The 17333-nt window shown below is 40.2% G+C and overlaps 1 protein-coding gene across 1 annotated transcript in view; it reads right to left on the bottom strand.

Moving 5' to 3' along the window:
* dlg3 (discs, large homolog 3 (Drosophila)) overlaps positions 1-17122 on the bottom strand; it is a 474567-nt gene extending 457445 nt beyond the window's left edge. The window contains exon 1 of the mRNA XM_048604865.1: positions 16593-17122. Within this exon, the coding sequence (XP_048460822.1) occupies positions 16593-16671 (79 nt within the window). The 5' untranslated portion in view covers positions 16672-17122. The remainder of the gene's footprint in view (positions 1-16592) is intronic.
* Between the last annotated feature and the right edge of the window lie 211 nt (positions 17123-17333).

Genomic DNA, 17333 nt, shown 5'->3' with positions numbered 1-17333 from the left:
AACAGTAAACAATTTACTGAATAAGCATGTATGGAACTTTGTGATCCTGAAGATGATTAGGAGAGTTTCACACTTGGTAATGAAATAATTTGTCTGCATGGTCAATAGATCTCTTTGATCCAACAGGTTTGTCATTTAGAAGAAGACATGTACTAAGGCATATTTGTGACATGTCTACTTCTAGTATTGTCATTTTCTTTGGATTATAGTATTGAAGACATGATTCAACTGATTGTACATGGTGCATGGAAGAGCTAGAGACATTGCCAAGTATCTTGTCTTTCTCAGCTTCTGAATGGTGTGCTTTTATAGTTAAAGTGCTGCCCAATCAGACTTGGAAACATGGAAATAGAAGGAGTAGGCCATTTGGCCCATCAGTTGTAGGATTGAGCAAACATCCCCATATACTGAAATACTGGACCAAAATCCTGGAGTTTGCACATAAATTTTAAAAGTTTAAAAAACACAGCTGGGATATGATCTGGGAAGACTGCACAGACAGAGATAGCTGCTTGGAAACTCCATTGTTCAGCCCCAAGATCCAAACCACACCTCAACTCTAAAAGAACAATTAATCAGATCTAAGAAACCAACATAAACCAGACATTATGGAGCCTTTACAGATACTAAGACTCTCAACTTCAATTAATATTCATTCGCAGAAATACTGGACATTTCACTTAATCAAAATACATTTACACCTATTCTAAACTATCAGGAAGCCAACTGCCTCAAAAGGAGACAGCAGAAACACATTGGATAACACAGAATTGAGAGGCAGTAATGGAGCGCTCTGATTGGACAACTGCTAGCCCTCATCTGGGAGATTCAGAGCCTTTTCAACAACAAGCTCCTGCAGAAACAACTTCCCCACAGGCTCTAGGCCCAACAAGCAGCTTCGGAAACAAGAACCACAGAGCGATCCCAAAGAGCAACGGTCCGAGAGCTTTCTGCACAGCTATCTCCAGAGGATCCCGACAGCAATCCTGAAATTTACCGACACGACCCTGTTATGCACCAGGGGAACCAACGGGAACTGACCACGACCAGCAGACCTGACAACCGATGATCTCCGAAAACCACTGACCCAACTGACAAGGCCTCAGGCACCTCCTGAGGTAAAAACTGGCTCGCAACACCCACCACAGAGTAAGAAAAAAAACCAAGTACTCACCCAATAAATCCAGGTCAAAAATAACACGACAGGCCAACTGGTTTATTTGAAGAGACAAGCTTTTGGAGTCTCACTCCTTCTTCAGGTGTCAGTGAGGTGGTGGCATCAGACACAGAATTTATAAGCAAAAGATCAAAGGGTCATAGAACTGATGCGGTGTTAAACAAACCTAAGATGGTGGTTAAATCTTTAATCAGTTAGAAAGGATTAATATGCAAATTCCTAAATTTCTTTCAAGTCACTGCCCCAAGGTAACTAAAGGTTTTATTAGCTCCCTCAGTATACCAGAGGTGACATCCCAGGTCAGACATTGTAAGTGTGAGGCCTTGTTTACAATCTGGCTGCGTACTAACTTGGAGTCAGACTGGTTTTATTTCCAAAGTAGGAATTTATAAAATGCCACACTAACTGTCCACAAATTGTGTTCTTTTTGAACAAAGTAGAATGTACCTGCAATTCCAAATGCAAATTCACCCCATAGATTTATACGTGTGTGTGTGTGTGTGAGTGAGAGGGAGAGAGGGAGAGGGAGGGAGAGAGGGAGAGAGAGAGTGTATAGTGTGGTGGGGTCACCTGTAGTGTGACATGAACCTAAGATCCCGGTTGAGGCCATCCTCATGGGTACCAAACCTGGCTATCAGCATCTATTTGGCGACTCTGTGTTGTTGTGTATCCCAAAGTCTGCCTTGGAGGGCATTTACCCGAAGATCCAAGGCCAAATGTGGACTCAAAACCCAGACTGAAAGCCTACACCGTCCAAAGTCTTCACTGAAGCACCAGCTACGGCAAGCGGGAACAGCCAGCTGTATTTCAAAATTGCATTTATCCCCAGTGGTGAGCTTATATTCTCAAGAACCAAAATATCCAACCGAGCTAGCAGGGAATCCTCCAAGGTTAGGAAGTCTGAGTAAAGTGTCTGTGATTAAAACTACTGTTTAGTTTTTAAACAGTATTTAATCTGTGTTTAATTTAATAGTGCATTTAAGTACTGTCCTCTGTATAATCGATAGTGTCAATTTCACTGTTTTGTATTTGCCTTTTATTTCTTGTAATGTACTTGCCTTTTGTATTTAATAAATGCAGAGATTCTTTTGCCCCTGAAACATCTGCCTACTGCCTTCTTCATTTCACATTCCCTAAGTTAAGTCCAGTGTCAGAACCAGGGATCTGGGGGTGATTCGAACCACCTAAAAATCAGCAAATTACTGATCACAAACCAGAACCCCTAAACAGTCCAGCTCCACCATTCAACATGATCATTGTTGATCCTCTATCCAAATACCTCATAAACTATGGATTCATCCTCATTTATCTACTAGTAACATCCTCAAAAATCTCCATTAGGTTTACTCAAGCATCATTTCTCTTTCATAAATCCATGTTGACTTTGTGTAACACTGTTTGTATTTCCAACAGTCCTGTAACACACCCTTTATAATAGACTGCAGCATTCTCTCTACTACTAATGTTAGGCTAACTGGTCTGTATTTCTCCCACATTCTTGCTAGTGAACCTACTGTAAAATTTTGTCCAAGTGCCTTCTAAGTCTGCAGGTCTTGCATATGTTCGCATGTGCCAGACATCTTCATGATTTGTAAAGAGCCTACAGTTACTACCCACTTTGCTTTACTTGTGTTGCTGGCTATCTCATCAAGAGTCATTCCAGACCCTAAATATTTTCTCCTTGCACCCATTCCATTCCACCAGTCTCTACAGTTTTTCTTTCAGTTTCTCTAGTGGATCTTTCTGGAACATCGCCATGGTGTACACGCAATAAGCAGCTCCATAATGATTTCTGAGAGCACTGGATTTGAAGTTGCAATCTTTTGCTTGTTCTATACATCTGCTGACAAAATTATTGGGTTTCTGCCTGTGTCTCATGAACTCCAAGTGGTGTATTCTAAAATTTACTCTCACTTTGAGCTGACCATGTAATGCCAGATCATAAATTTGCAGAATTCGTCTGGTTAGATTCAGACAGACCAGAGAATTTATTCTGCCTAGCCCTTCATTTCCTATTTTTGATGTTTATGACGTCTTTTCTGCATCCACAATTTCATGATGAAAGAAACATAACTACATTCACAGCTTGAATAGCTTGAAATCATTTGGGATATGAAACACTTTATAGCTCATCTCAGGCAAATTGGGCACTATGACTTCAGGTTCAGTCACTTCCTTCCTCCTTAGGAATGAGCTTCAATACCAGAGCTGAAGCTAGCTGCATTGTGCAATGAGTGGTTCAAGCTTGCCGAGGAGAATGTAGGTCATCTGATCAGTAAGTTTGTGGATGACACAAAGACTGGGGGAGATATAGTAGATGGAATTTAATCCAAACAATCCACATGAAAGCAAAAATGTTTAGAGCCATAGAGTTGTACAGCAGGGAAGTGTACGCTTCATTGTAACTTGTCCATACTGACCAGATATCTTAAATTAATCTAGACCCATTTAGAGTCATAGAATCATAGAGATATATAGCATGCAAACAGATCCTTTGGTCCAACTCGTTCATGCCTATCAGATATCCCAAATTAATCTAGTCCCATTTATTAGCATTTGGCCCATACCCTTCTAAACCCTTCCTATTCATATACCCATCCAGACACCTTTATATATTGCATACATATCAACCACTTTCTCTGGCAGTTCATTCCATACACGCACTACCCTCTGCGTGAAAAGGTTGCCCCTTAGGTCACTTTTAAATCTTTCCCCTCTCACCTTAAACCTATGACGTCTAGTTTTGGACTCCTCTACCCTGGGGAAAAGACCTTAGCTATCTATGTCCTTCAGAGTTTTATAAACCTTTTTAAGGTCATTCCTCAGCCTCCGGTGCTCCAGGGAAAATAGCCCCAGCCTCTCCCTACAGCTCAAACCCTCCAACCCCAGTAGCATTCTTGTAAAGCTTTTCTGGATCCTTTCAATTTCATCAACATCTTTCCTATAGCAGGGAGACCAGAATTGTGGTCCAAAATTGGCCTAAACAATGAACTGTACAGCTGCAACATGACCTCCCAAATCCTATACTCAATGCACTGACCAATAAAGGCAAGTGTACTATATGCCTTCTTCACTACTCTGTCTACTGGTGACTCCACTTTCATCGAACTGTGAACTTGCACTCCAGGGTCTCTTTGTTCGGCAACACTCCCCAGGGCCCTACCATTAAGTGTACAAGTCCTGCCCTGATTTGCCTTTCCAAAATGCAACACCTCACATTTATCTAAATTAAACTCCATCTGCCACTCCTCGCTCCATCAGCCCATCTGATCACGGTCCTGTTGTATTCTGAGATAAACGTTCTTCACTGTCCATTACACCACCTATTTTGGTGTCATCTGCAAACTTACTAACCATTCCTCCTATATTCACATCCAAATCATTCACATAAATGACAAAATACAGTGGACCCAGCATTGATCCTTGTGACCCACCCCGGTCATAAGCCTCTGGTCCGAAAAACAGCCCTCTACCACTACGCTCTGTCTTCTACTATCAAGTCAATTTTGTATCCAAATGGCTAGCTTTCCCTCAATTCCATGTGATCTAACTTTGCTAACCATTCTACCATGAGGAATCTTGTTGAACACCCTTGCTGAAGTCCATCTAAACAATGTCCACCACTCTGTCTTCATCGGTCATCTTTATCACGTTTTCAAAAAACTCAATCAAGTTAGTGAGACATAATTTCCAACAACAAAGCCATATTGACTATCTAATCCTTGCCTTTCCAAATACATGTAAATTCTGTCCCTCAGTATCCTCTCCAACAACTTACCCACCACTGAAGTCAGGCTCACTGTTCTATAGTTCCCTGGCCTTTCCTTACCACCTTTCTTAAATAATGGCACCACATTAGCCACCCTCCAGTCTTCTAGCACCTCACCTATGGTTATCGATGATAGAAATATCTCAGTAAGGGGCCCAGCAATCACTTCCCAAGCTTCCCACAAAATTCTAGGATACACCTAATCAGATCCTGGGGATTTATCCACCTTTATGCATTTTAAGACATCCAGTACCTACTCCTCTGTAATCTGGAAATTTTTCAAGAAATTACTATTTATTTCTCCAAGTTCTCCAGCTTCCATATCCTGCTCTACAGTAAATAGTGATGTGAAATACTCATTTAGTATCTCACCCAACTCTTGTGTTTCCACACATAAATAGCCTTGTTGATCTTTAAGGGACCCTATTCTCTCCCTACTTACTCTCTGCCCTTAATATATTTGTAGAATCCCTTTGGATCCTCCTTACCCCTATTTGCCAAAGTTGTCCCGTGTCCACTTTTTGCCCATCAAATTTCCATCTTGAGTATACTCCTTCTGCCCTTATACACTTGAGGGATTCACTTGATCCCAACTATCTAATACCTGCTATATCCGTCCTTCTTTTTCTTGGCTAGAGCCTCAATTTCATCCAACATTCCTTACAACTACCAGCCTTGCCGTTCATACTAACAGGAATATTCTGCCTCTGGATTCTCATTATCTCATTACTGAAGGCCTCCCATAGTCCAAACTTCCCTTTACCTATGAGTAGCCTCTCCCAATCAACTTTTGAAAGTTCTTGCCTAATACCGTCAAAATTGGTCTTCCGCCAAATTGGAACTTTAACTTTTAGATAGGTCTATCCTTTTCCATCACTATTTTAAAACTAATAGAATTATGATAAATACACTACTCCACTGACACCTTTCTAAGGGAAGCGAGGTTTTGCTGGGACCAGGCTAGAAATGGCAGATGGAATTTGATCCAGACAAATGCAAGTTGTTACACAGTAAATGGCAGAACCCTTATAAGCATTAACATAAAGAGGGACCCAGGCGTACTGGCCCACCATTCCCTTAAAGTGGCAACACAAGTGGATAAACATGCCCTGTCTGTTTTCATCAGTTGGGGCATACAGTTAAAAAATTGATAAGTCATGTTGCAGTTGTATAGAAATTTAGTTAGGTCACATTTGGAATATTGCACACAGTTCTGGTCACTAACACTACCAGAAGAATGCAGAATCATAGAATCCCCACAGTGTGGAAGCAGGCCATTCAGCTCATCAAGTCCACACTAACTCTCCGAACAGCATCCTACCCAGACCCACCCCCGCTACAACCCTGCATGGCTAGTCCATGCCTGGACACGACAGGCAATTTAGCATGGCCAATCAACCTAGCCTGCACATCTTTGTGACTGTGGGAGGCAACTGGAGCACTCAGAGGAAACCCACACAAACACGGGGAGAATGTGCAAACTCCACACAGACAGTCATTGTAGGGTGGAATTGAACACAAGTTCCTGGAGATGACAGGCAGCAGTGTTAACCACTGAGCCACTGTGCCATCCATAGGTGTGGAGGTTTTGGAGACGGTAAGAAAAAGATCTACCAGGATGTTGCGTGGTTTGGAACGTATTAGCTGTGAAGAGAGATTAGACAAATTCTGTTTATTTTCACCCGAACATCAGAGGCTGAGGGGTGAGCTGAGAGAGGCTTACAAAATTATGACAGGCATGGATAGTCTTTTTCCCAGAGTAGAAACGTTGGTTACTAGGGGGCATAGCTTTAAGGTAAAAGGGGGAACATTTAAAGGAGATATGGGAGGCAGGTTTTTTTTTTACACAGAGGATGATAGCTGCCTGGAATGCACTGCCAGTGGAGGTGGTAGAAACAGATACGTGAGCAATTTTTTTAAGAGGCATCTTGACAGATACATGAATAAGCAGTGAACTGAGGGATATGGACCACGTGGAGGCAAAGGTCTTTAGTCTATAAAAGGTGCCATGTGTTGGTGCAGGCTTGGTGGGCCAAAAGACCTTCTCCTTCCTGATGTACTGTTCTTTGTTCTTTTCTTCTTTTGAAAGGATTTCAATTTGGATAAGTGCAAGGTAGGGCACTTGGGCAGGACAAGCAAGGCAAGGGAATAATGACAAATGGTAGGATTTTGGGAAGCACCGAAGATCAGAGGGACCTTAGTGTGAATGTTCACTAGTCCTTTAAGGTAGCAGGACAGGTAGGTAAAAGTGGATAAGACAACATATGGGTTCTTGCCTTTATCAGCAAAGGCACAGAGTTTAAGGGAAGGGAGGTAAGGATGGAACTGTATAAAATGTTGGTTGGGCCACAGCTGGAGAGTTGTGTGCCATTCTAGGATCCACGTTATAGGAGGGATATGATTATGCTCGAGAGGGTGCAATAGAGATTTACCAGGAAGTTGCCTGGCTATGAAGACAGTTTGGATAGACTGCACTTGTTTCCCTTTTGGAGCATATGACATTGAGAGAGGACATAATTGAGCTGTATAAACTTGAGAGGCATCTATAAGGTAGATATGAAGAAACTTTTCCTCTTGGTGGAGGGATCAATGACTGGGGGCATCGATTTAAGATAAGGGGCAGGATGTCCAGAGGGAATGTGAGGAAAACAATTTAACCCAGAGGGTGGTGGGGCTTTGGAACTCCCTGCCTGTAAGGGTGGTAGAAGCACAAATCCTCAAAACTTAAGAAGTATTTAGACATGCATTTGGACTATGGGCCATGCACTAAAAAATGGATTATAATAGTTAGGTGCTTGTTTTAGATTGGCACAGAGCTGATGGACTGAAAAGCCATTTTCTGTGTTGTAAATCTCTATGATGATATGGCCCTAACACTTGATATTATATCACTCCTTGTAATTTATCATATTTACATAAAAATATATTCAAATAATTATCCTTATTTAACCAACAAATTGACGTACTAACCAAAACAACATCACAGAGAAGACCAAACTAGGCAGAAATTTAAAATACTCAATCATTCCCATAGGGCATTGACAGGGAAAAGAAATCTTTACTCAGAGACCAACTAGGCTGCACTTATGGCAGGTTGGGAAGTGTAGTGCAAGAGATAAGGGTATCTTAATCAAATATCAAATAACACTGACAGGATGGTTCCTTGCAGTGTGACATTCATATAATCACCTGTTGTCTGTCTGCAGTTATGGGAACAAGAAAGTATGACTCTGACTGCATTATGGACAAAGGTGTGAAGAGGAGAATTTGGCAAATTGTGTGTATGATATCCATAGCCTGTGACTTTAAGGGATCTTCATAAACACGGTATTTGCTCTGCTGGCTGATCATGTGTGTGTGCCTATATTCACCTGTATCCCTCAGCAGTCTTTCATTGCCGAAAAAACAATATCTAAAAACTAACCCCTAATACTGTAACAAAATACAGGCTGCAACTAGACATTTTTGAAAATCCATTTTTGTCTAATTGTAACCAAATGAGAAGTGAAAAGTCATGATGGTTGACACCTGTTAAAAATTAGAATGTTTAAGTTATCTTGCAATGTACCAGGTGATAACTAGTGAAGTTAATTGCAGGCTGTTTGTTTCAAGTGAACTCAATGATGATGATGAAAAACACCATCTGTTGCTGAGCTTAATGCAGTTTCTGAGCTTTATGGACCATAAACCAAAAATTATAATAGCTATGTAATCAGTTGTCTGACTTCCCCACAGAAACTGGAAGTAAATTAATAAAATTTCTACCTAAATAAAAAATTCTTAAGTTGTCTTCCAGGTTTCCTTAGAGCAACACTTAAGCTGAAACTGCTAGAATGCGCTTGACTGACTGGAGCTGCTGCATTCTGGGAAATTATAACCTGCACACGCTCAGACTGCACAATCCAAATTCAGAACTGGCTTTGGGCAAAAATATCAGTGTAAACCCTGACATTTTGGAGAGAGTCTTTCAAGTGAAATCTTTTGAAGGGAATAAAATCAGTTGCATGCATGTAGAACGTTTCAGTTTAGAAAAGAATCACATGATTTGCAGTATTGCTGCGATAAAAAGCAATTGAAGCAAAGGAGATTATTTTGATCTAATAATTTTGATTAAGAATTTGGTCACAGGTACAATTCAAGAGGAATTTAAAGGAAGGAGGTAAAGAGGGAGTGCAGCCATAGGAATTTCTCCATAATTAATATTAGATCAATCTTCATTAGCAGTTATAGAGTCATGGAGATATACAGCGCAGAAACAGACCCTTCAGTCCAAATCATCCATGCCAAACAGATATTCTAAATTAATCTAGTCCTATTTGCCAGCATTTGGGCCATATCCCTCTAAACGATTCCTATTCATATACCCTTCCAGATGCCTTTTAAATGCTGTTATTGCAGCAGCCTCCACCACGTCCTGTGGCAGCTCATTCCATACATGCACCACCCTCTGTGTGAAAGAGTTGCCCTGTAGGTGCTTTTCATATTTTCCCACTCTCACCTTGAACTTATGCCCTTTTTATTTGGACTCTCCTACCCTGGAAAAATGACTCTGGCTATTCACCCTATCCATGTCTCTCATGATAAACCCCCTCAGCTTCCGATGTTCCAGGGAAAATAGCCCAAGCCGATTCAGCTTCTCTCTCAAGAGCTCAAACTTTCCAACGCAGATAACATCTTTGCAAATCTTTTCAGCACACTTTCAAGTTTAACTACATCTTTCCTATAACAGGGAGACCAGAACTGAACATAGTATTCCAAAAGTGGCCTAACCAATGTCCTGTACAGCTGTATGACATTTCCAAATCCTGTACTCAATGCACTGACCTATAAAGGCAAGCATACCAAACACCGTCTTTACTATTCTATCTACCTGCGACTCTACTTTCAAGAAACTATGAATCTGCACTCCAAGGTCTCTTTGTTTGGCAACACTCCCCAGTGCCCTACCATTAATTTGCCTTATCAAGATGCAACACCTCACATTTATCTAAACTAAATTCCATCTGCCACTCCTCAATCCATTGTCTCATCTGATCAAGGTCTTATTGTACTTTGAGATAACATTCTTCACTGTCCAATACACCACCAATTTTGATGTCATCTGCAAACTTACTAACTATTCCTCCTATATTCATATCCAAATCATTTATATAAATGACAAAAAATGTGGTGGAGCCAGCACTGATCCTTGTTCCGTAATCCCACAATGTAGTTCCCATATTGAAAATTTGCAAATAGTATTCCTTTTTGACCCAGATTCAAAGATTCTCCCATTTCAAGTTCTGTACTGTTTTTCAAAGCAAAATTAGGTATCCAGTTTTTTTCCCCGATAGTTCCATGCCCTCCTCCATCTAGTCTCACTTCAACCATCAGTTGTAAAAACAGGTGACAAATATTTACATTTTCCAACATACCTTCTTCATCTACAACTGGTATTTTACAGATGGACCTCATTTTTCCAGAACTATGCTTCTCTTTCTAATATATTTGTAAAAGTCCCTTCTACCTACTTCATAATTTCTGCTAGTTTATTTTCAGATTGTTTCTAATGAGATTTTCACCTTCATTCCACTTTTTACATCCCTCATAATTTCATCGGTATTTTTAAGCAATCCATGAAGTACTGTGATAATACAGTGTGGAGCTGGAGGAACACAGCAGGCCAAGCAGCATCAGAAGAACAGGAAAGCTGATGTTTCGGGTCGGGACCCTTCTTCAGAAATTTGATGTTGCCTGGCCTGCTGTGTTCCTCCAGCTCCACACTGGGTTATCTCTGACTCCAGCATCGGCAATTCTTACTATCTCCCATGAAGTACTGTGTTCTTGTTAATCAGTCCAGTTTGATTTCCACTGGTTGTTTCCGTAACCATTTAGACCATCTTTTTGAGTGTTTTGTTCTAATTTGCAGATAGTTTTGAAGATCCCGTAACACATTGTGTCAGTGAGAACTATTGCAGAATTGGCCATTTAAGCCTTTGACATTTACTCCAAAATTATGTCGGCAATCTCCTTCTTTATACCTGTCTACCTTTGGTAAATCTGCATAGTGTAGATCCATACTTCTTTACTTGCTGTTCCCCATTGTGCACCATCAGAAGGTGACCAATTTATCCTTCCAGAATCCATGTGGAACACCAAAACCCAGTATCATTCAAGCTACTTTCATTATTGATTATGACAAATTCAGAGAATTTGAATTTATATCTAATTCATATCTAACGTCACCGCATTAGATTTGCAGTGAACTATCAGATATATGGAGACTGCACATAAACCATAATGGTAGTGTCCATACCTCTGACCCAAAAGGTCAGAATTTAGCCCCACCTACCCCAAAGATACATTATAACATGTCTGAATAAGTTGATATTAAATAATTAAAACTACTTTACAACAGCATAGATCTTACTGCCAATGATGCATAAATAACAGCCCTGAAGTATAATGCTTTGAAGAAACTAGTAGTGGTAAAATCTTTGTGTAGACAAGCCCTTGTACAATAACAACTTTAGCTCAAAATTTATCATCTGCCCTTCTCTTTAAGGTCTGTTTTACTTTTAGACTCTAGTAACATTTTTTAATCCCCCATTTTACACTTTATAAAAATATATTTATCTTGTATTCCATCCAATTCATATTTGAAGGATTTTCCACTGTTAATGTTTTCCCTCTCAAGTGGTTATGAAAGACCACATGGCACTATTTGTAGAGCAACAGGGGAGATTTTTCCACTGTCCTGGATAATACTTATCTCTTAAACAATGTCACTAAATCAGATTATTTCGTCATTATCATATAACTATTTTCTAGCAGCGTGCTGTGAGCAAACTGACTGCATTTCTTTTACAAAAACAGTGATTATACTTCCATAGGGCTTAATGGGCTGTAAAACATTTTAGGATAACTTAAGGTAATGAAAGGCACTAGATAATTGAAAGTCTGTCTTTGCTAAGCTTCTTGTTCATTTGATTTAGACCTGGCTCCTTGTTATCTCTCTTGGCTTTTTATGGTTCACCACAATTTATAGCTGACATTTCATGAATATTTTCTATTCTTATCTTGAATTTGAATATTTAATGAGTACTATTCAAATTGATTCCCAGCTCTCTCATTAGTTATTTTCCATACTTAATTTCCAAGAATTAAATCAAGTAATGTATTTTAACTTGTTGGACCAGAAACTACAGGGCTGACAGGGGTTTAAGATGGTAGGGGTTTATGCTTTCATGTCTCTCACTAATTTTGCCTGCATATGAAGGTCACCACCTGAGAGAAAGAGGCTAATTTAAATCATGGAAGTTACAATGAAGTCCCAGTGACTGAAAGGCTTTTAAAATTCATTCATGGGGGATGTTTATCACTCAAAGGGTAGCCCATCCCTACTTTTACTACAGATGGTTGTGGTGAATTGCTGCCTCGAATATCTGCAGTGCAAGTAGTGTGGTTCTACCAATATCCCTCTCTGTTATTAAGAGATTTGCAGGTTTTGACTCTGTGACGATAAACAAACCACAACAGTTTCATTTCAGTGTGGTGTGTAGCTTGGAGGGGAACTTGGTTGTGGTGGTGCTCCCAAATTTCTGCTGCCCTTGTCCTTCTAGATGGAAGAGTTCAGGAGTTTGGAAAGTCTGTCGAAGCAGCCTAGGCAAGTTGTTGCAGTGCTTCATCTAAGATGTCACAATGTCTGCTACTGTGAACTGTGTGGTGGAGGAAGTGAATATGCGTGTAAAGAATGTATGAATTTTATTCCAGTCTTTCCTGCCATCCAACATTTTTCCTATTTTTCTCACACAGCTTTTGAAACTGATTAAGACCTTTCTATCTCAGTAATATGAACCATGATTTGTACTATTCCTCCACCTTGTTCTTAACTCTACCAACATTTATTATATCTTAACATTAAGGTATCCTCAATTTCTAGCACTATAGTTATTCTCTTTCCCTTTCTTCTCATCTATCCTTAATAAGTGGGATTAGGTTCTCAGTCCTATTTAAATGCAAACAATAACAACATTAATCATTATTAATAGTTATTAATACTTACTAATCTACAGTGTTATTTTAAATGCTTTATAAATTAATATACATAGCACTAAATTCTGATTCCACATTTTTGGTTTGTTGTCAGCTTAGGCTGATAAGCAGGAAGCTTTAAGATTGTTTCCTACCAATTTTCACCAACAATAATTTTTCAGCTGGTGAATTAGTTTAAGAAAAATCCTGCAGCCCTTTTGCTAGGAAAACACAGTTTCCCCCACTTTCTTTGCAAAATCAAGTCCAGAGAAGCACATGAGTCATTTTTGATCTCACTGTGTAAATATGTGCTGTAAGTCCCACACTGTGATCATTAATGCAAAGTGCAGGCTTTTCTGGATCTAATTCACAACAGAAACAAAGACTGCAGTCTGATTTTTTTAAAGCACACCTGGGACAACTTCAGAAAACGTTTGAGGAACAAATTCTTTACACTGCAGCAAACATCAATTTTTCATTCCTAGCTGGGTATGGAAGAAGGACATAGTGCACTGACACACGTAATTCTCTGAAGATGGTCAGAAGATGGTCATTGCGTTTGGAAAGACAGTGTTTGATTAAGAGTAGTCAGCATGGCTTTGTGCATGGGAGATCATGCTTCACAAATTTGTTAGAGCTCTTTGATGAAGTGAACAGGAAGACTGACGAGGAGAGGGCAGTAGACGTAGTCTATATGGATGCCAGTAAGGCCTTTGATAAGGTTCCATATAGTAGGCTGCTCTGGAAGATTTGATCACATGGAATCCAGAGAGAGCTGGCAAATTGGACACACAATTGGCTTGATGGTAGGAGGCACAGAGTAATAGTGGAAGGACGCTTGTTGGACTGGAGGCCTGTGACTGATAGTGTGCCTCATGGGTCGGTGCTGGGCCCATTGCTGTTTGTTATCTATATCAATGATTTGCATGAGAATGTATAAGGCATGATTAGTAAGTTTGCAGATGACACTAAAATAGGCAGAATTGTGGACAGTGAGGAAGGTTATCAGAAATTGCAGCAGGATCTTGATCAGCTGGGGAAGTGGGCCGAGAAATGGCAAATGGAGTTTAATATAGATAAGTGTGAGGTGTTGCATTTTGGAAAGTCAAATCAATGTAGGAGTTTCATGGTGAATGGTAGGGTCTTAAGAAATGTGGTGGAACAGAGGGAGCTTGGAGTTCAGGTGCACGGTTCTCAGAAAGTGGAGTCACAGGTAGACAGGGCAGTGAAGAAGGCTTTTGGCACAATGGCTGTCATCAGTCAAGGCATTGAGTATACAGTTAAGAAGTTATGTTGCAGTTCTACAGGTCGTTGGTGAGGCCGCACTTGGAGTATTCTGTTTAGTTTTGGTCTCCTTGCTATAGGAAGGATGTTATTAAACCGGAAAGAGTGCAGAAGAAATTTACAAGGATGTTTCCAGGACTCAAGGGACTGAGTTATCGGGAGAAGTTGGACAAGCTAGGACATTTTTCTTCACAGTGGAGAAGACTGACGGGGGATCTTATAGGAGTGCATAAGATCACGAGAGGCATGGATAGGGTGAATGCACTCAGTCTTTTTCCCAGGATTGGGGAATCGAGGACTAGAGGGCATCAGTTTAAGGTAAGAGGGGAAAGAATACATGGAAACCTGAGGGGCAACTTTTTTACACAGAGAGTGGTTCGCATATGGAATAAGCTGCCAGCAGAAGTGGTTGAGGCAGGTGCATTAACAACATTTAAAAGGCATTTGGAAAAATACGTGGATAGGAAAGCTTTGGAATGTTATGGACCAAGTGCAGGGAAATGGGGTTAATTTGGATGGACATTTTGGTCAGCATAGACCAGTTTGGGCCGAAGGGCCTATCTCCATGCTGTAGGACTCTATAAAAGGCTGACTTGGGCCACATACCTATTTCTCCATTCTTATTTCAAAACTACATAGTGTCTGATACACTAAATTGTTGTATATCTGCCCATCTGACAGCTAATTGTGTCTCTACTATCTTTCACAATTCTTATTACAATTTGCAAAATCTCCCAGTTTGGTAGATTTGTCAAATTTCAATGTGTGTATCATTCATTATTATATTGAATGGAAGTAGTGGCACAGTGGCTAACACTGCTGCCTCACAGCAGCAGCGACCTGGGTTTGATTCCACCCTTGGGTGACTGTGTGGAGTTTGCACATTCTCCCCGTGTCTGCGTGGGCTTCCTCCGGGTGCTCCGGTTTCCTCCCACAGTCCAAAGATATGCAGGCTGGGTGGACTGGTCATGCTATAGTGCCCAGGGATGTGCAGATTAGGTGGGTTATAGGGGGATGCTCTGAGAATTGGTGTGGACTTGGGCTGAAGGGTCTGTTTCCGCACTGTAAGGAGTCTAAGTCTAACTCTTCAACAGAGTTCCGAAGGAACTCCATCAACAACAAATTTGCAATCTGAGAAACTTCCTTTTATCCCGACTCTTTATTTGTTGTCCACCAGCTCTCTATTCTTACCATGACCACCTTAATTCCATATGCAATAATTTTTGGCAGAAATTGCTTCAAAAACAAAATCAAAAAAATCATCCTTCTACAAATAATTTCGTAAGAATCGGGAATTGCATTAATTTTATTATTCTTTGTCGAGTGGTCATGATTACCTCACCTTTCATTAAGGAAGGTAATATCAACCCATGTTATTGATTCTAGTAGATTATCACTCAAAGGCAAATGTAACGCCTTGACCAATAAAATATTATAAACGGGACATAAAATAATACATAAAAGTAGCACATAGGAAAGATTCGTTGGAAAATTACTACGCTGAAGGCCAAAATGGAAATTCACTGCATTGGAATCATAGCATTACGCTGCCCTGATTTATAATACTATAATCACATTTCCTATTAAAACACACAAGCTGTATAGATCGATTATACACACAGCCTGAGCTGTAAAACCCAATCCAAGTTAATTAGTCAATAACCATACTTGAAGTGAGATTAGCCGATCTATAAAAAAACAAAACATCAATACATACATGACATTTTAAAACATAATCTGTTTCCATGGCCTCTCCCTTCAGCTGTATTAACAACAATTTATAGTAAGTGTCCAGGCCAAACTTAAATCTTGCTAGTTCACACAAAATATATTCTCCACCGCGGGGAAAAATAATCTGTGGAGCACGTGGGCTTTCAACAATAAATACTAAATGCATGTGAAAAACAAAAAAAAGGATTTGCACACAATAAAAATATTCCCAAGCTTTTACTCGCGAGTTGTTGCTCTGCCTTTTTCCATATGTTAACAGCTGGGAGAAAGTTATCAGAAATCTTACACCCAAGTATCAAACAAGACATGTCCGCTCGTGTCTAACGTGCAAACAAATTTAAAAATGCCAACCACAGTCATGGTAACTAGCAACCTCCGTGAATATTCACAGATGGTTGCCCTTGTGTATTAATTAGCCTCAAAAATCAGGACACTAAGCTTAGAGATTTGACGAGTAATGAGTCCGATTTTGTTCTCGTTGGTTAAAAAGTGTTAAAACAAACGGTTACTCACGCCGAGTTGTACATTTCATGCAAACTAACAAAACACACGTGGCAGGGAGAGCCTAAGAGAATATAGACATCAAGTACTGTATTTTATAAAGATGCTACACTGCACCTTCTCTGTGAACCATTGTTGAGTTTCCTTTAAACCTCGACACTCCTACCCCATTATACCAAGGAGTGACTGCGTTCATCGAGCGGCACTTTGCAAGCGACAGGATTTGTGAGAATTTTCATTCGGCGCTTTGCTATCGTCTCCTCCCTGCTCCCAATGGCGCTGCTATTTCTCTGCTGTTCAGATATAATTCCGTTGGCAAACCCGCAAGTGCTCCATTCAAGACCTTCCAGCAAAAACAGAACCGGACTCGACAGCCATCTGGCAAATTCCGTGGCATTCAAGGCAGAGAGTCAGAGAGAAGTATTGTGTGAATGAAAGAGAATCAAGACAGGGAGCAGGAAGACAAAGGAAGTGGGAAAAGTGAGAGAAAAACATGCTGACAGGTAGAAAAAATAGTAAATTAACCGATTTGAAAGAGACTGAGATGGCGATAGGGAAAGTGAGAAACGGAGCAAGAAAGAGAGGCTAAAAAGCAGAAGGGAAAAAAGAACGGAGAGAAATAGTCAGGGGAGATAAACAGACAAGAGGCCTAGATAGAAAGATAAGGAATAGTAATAACACGTACACGGAGAACGTTATGAGAGAAAAGCTAATATCTCATAACTCTTTGAATGGCAAAATGTTTCCTAATTTCACTCCTGAAAATCCTATATTTTAACACTTTGCCTATTTATTCTTGATTTCCCACTAGGGGAAAATATTTTGTTATGCATGCTGGCTTTAAATGTTTCAATTTTA

The sequence above is a fragment of the Rhincodon typus genome, chromosome 14, assembly GCF_021869965.1.
Source record: "Rhincodon typus isolate 14 chromosome 14, sRhiTyp1.1, whole genome shotgun sequence".
Lineage (NCBI taxonomy): Eukaryota > Metazoa > Chordata > Chondrichthyes > Orectolobiformes > Rhincodontidae > Rhincodon > Rhincodon typus.
This window is presented reverse-complemented; position numbering and strand designations above follow the sequence as displayed.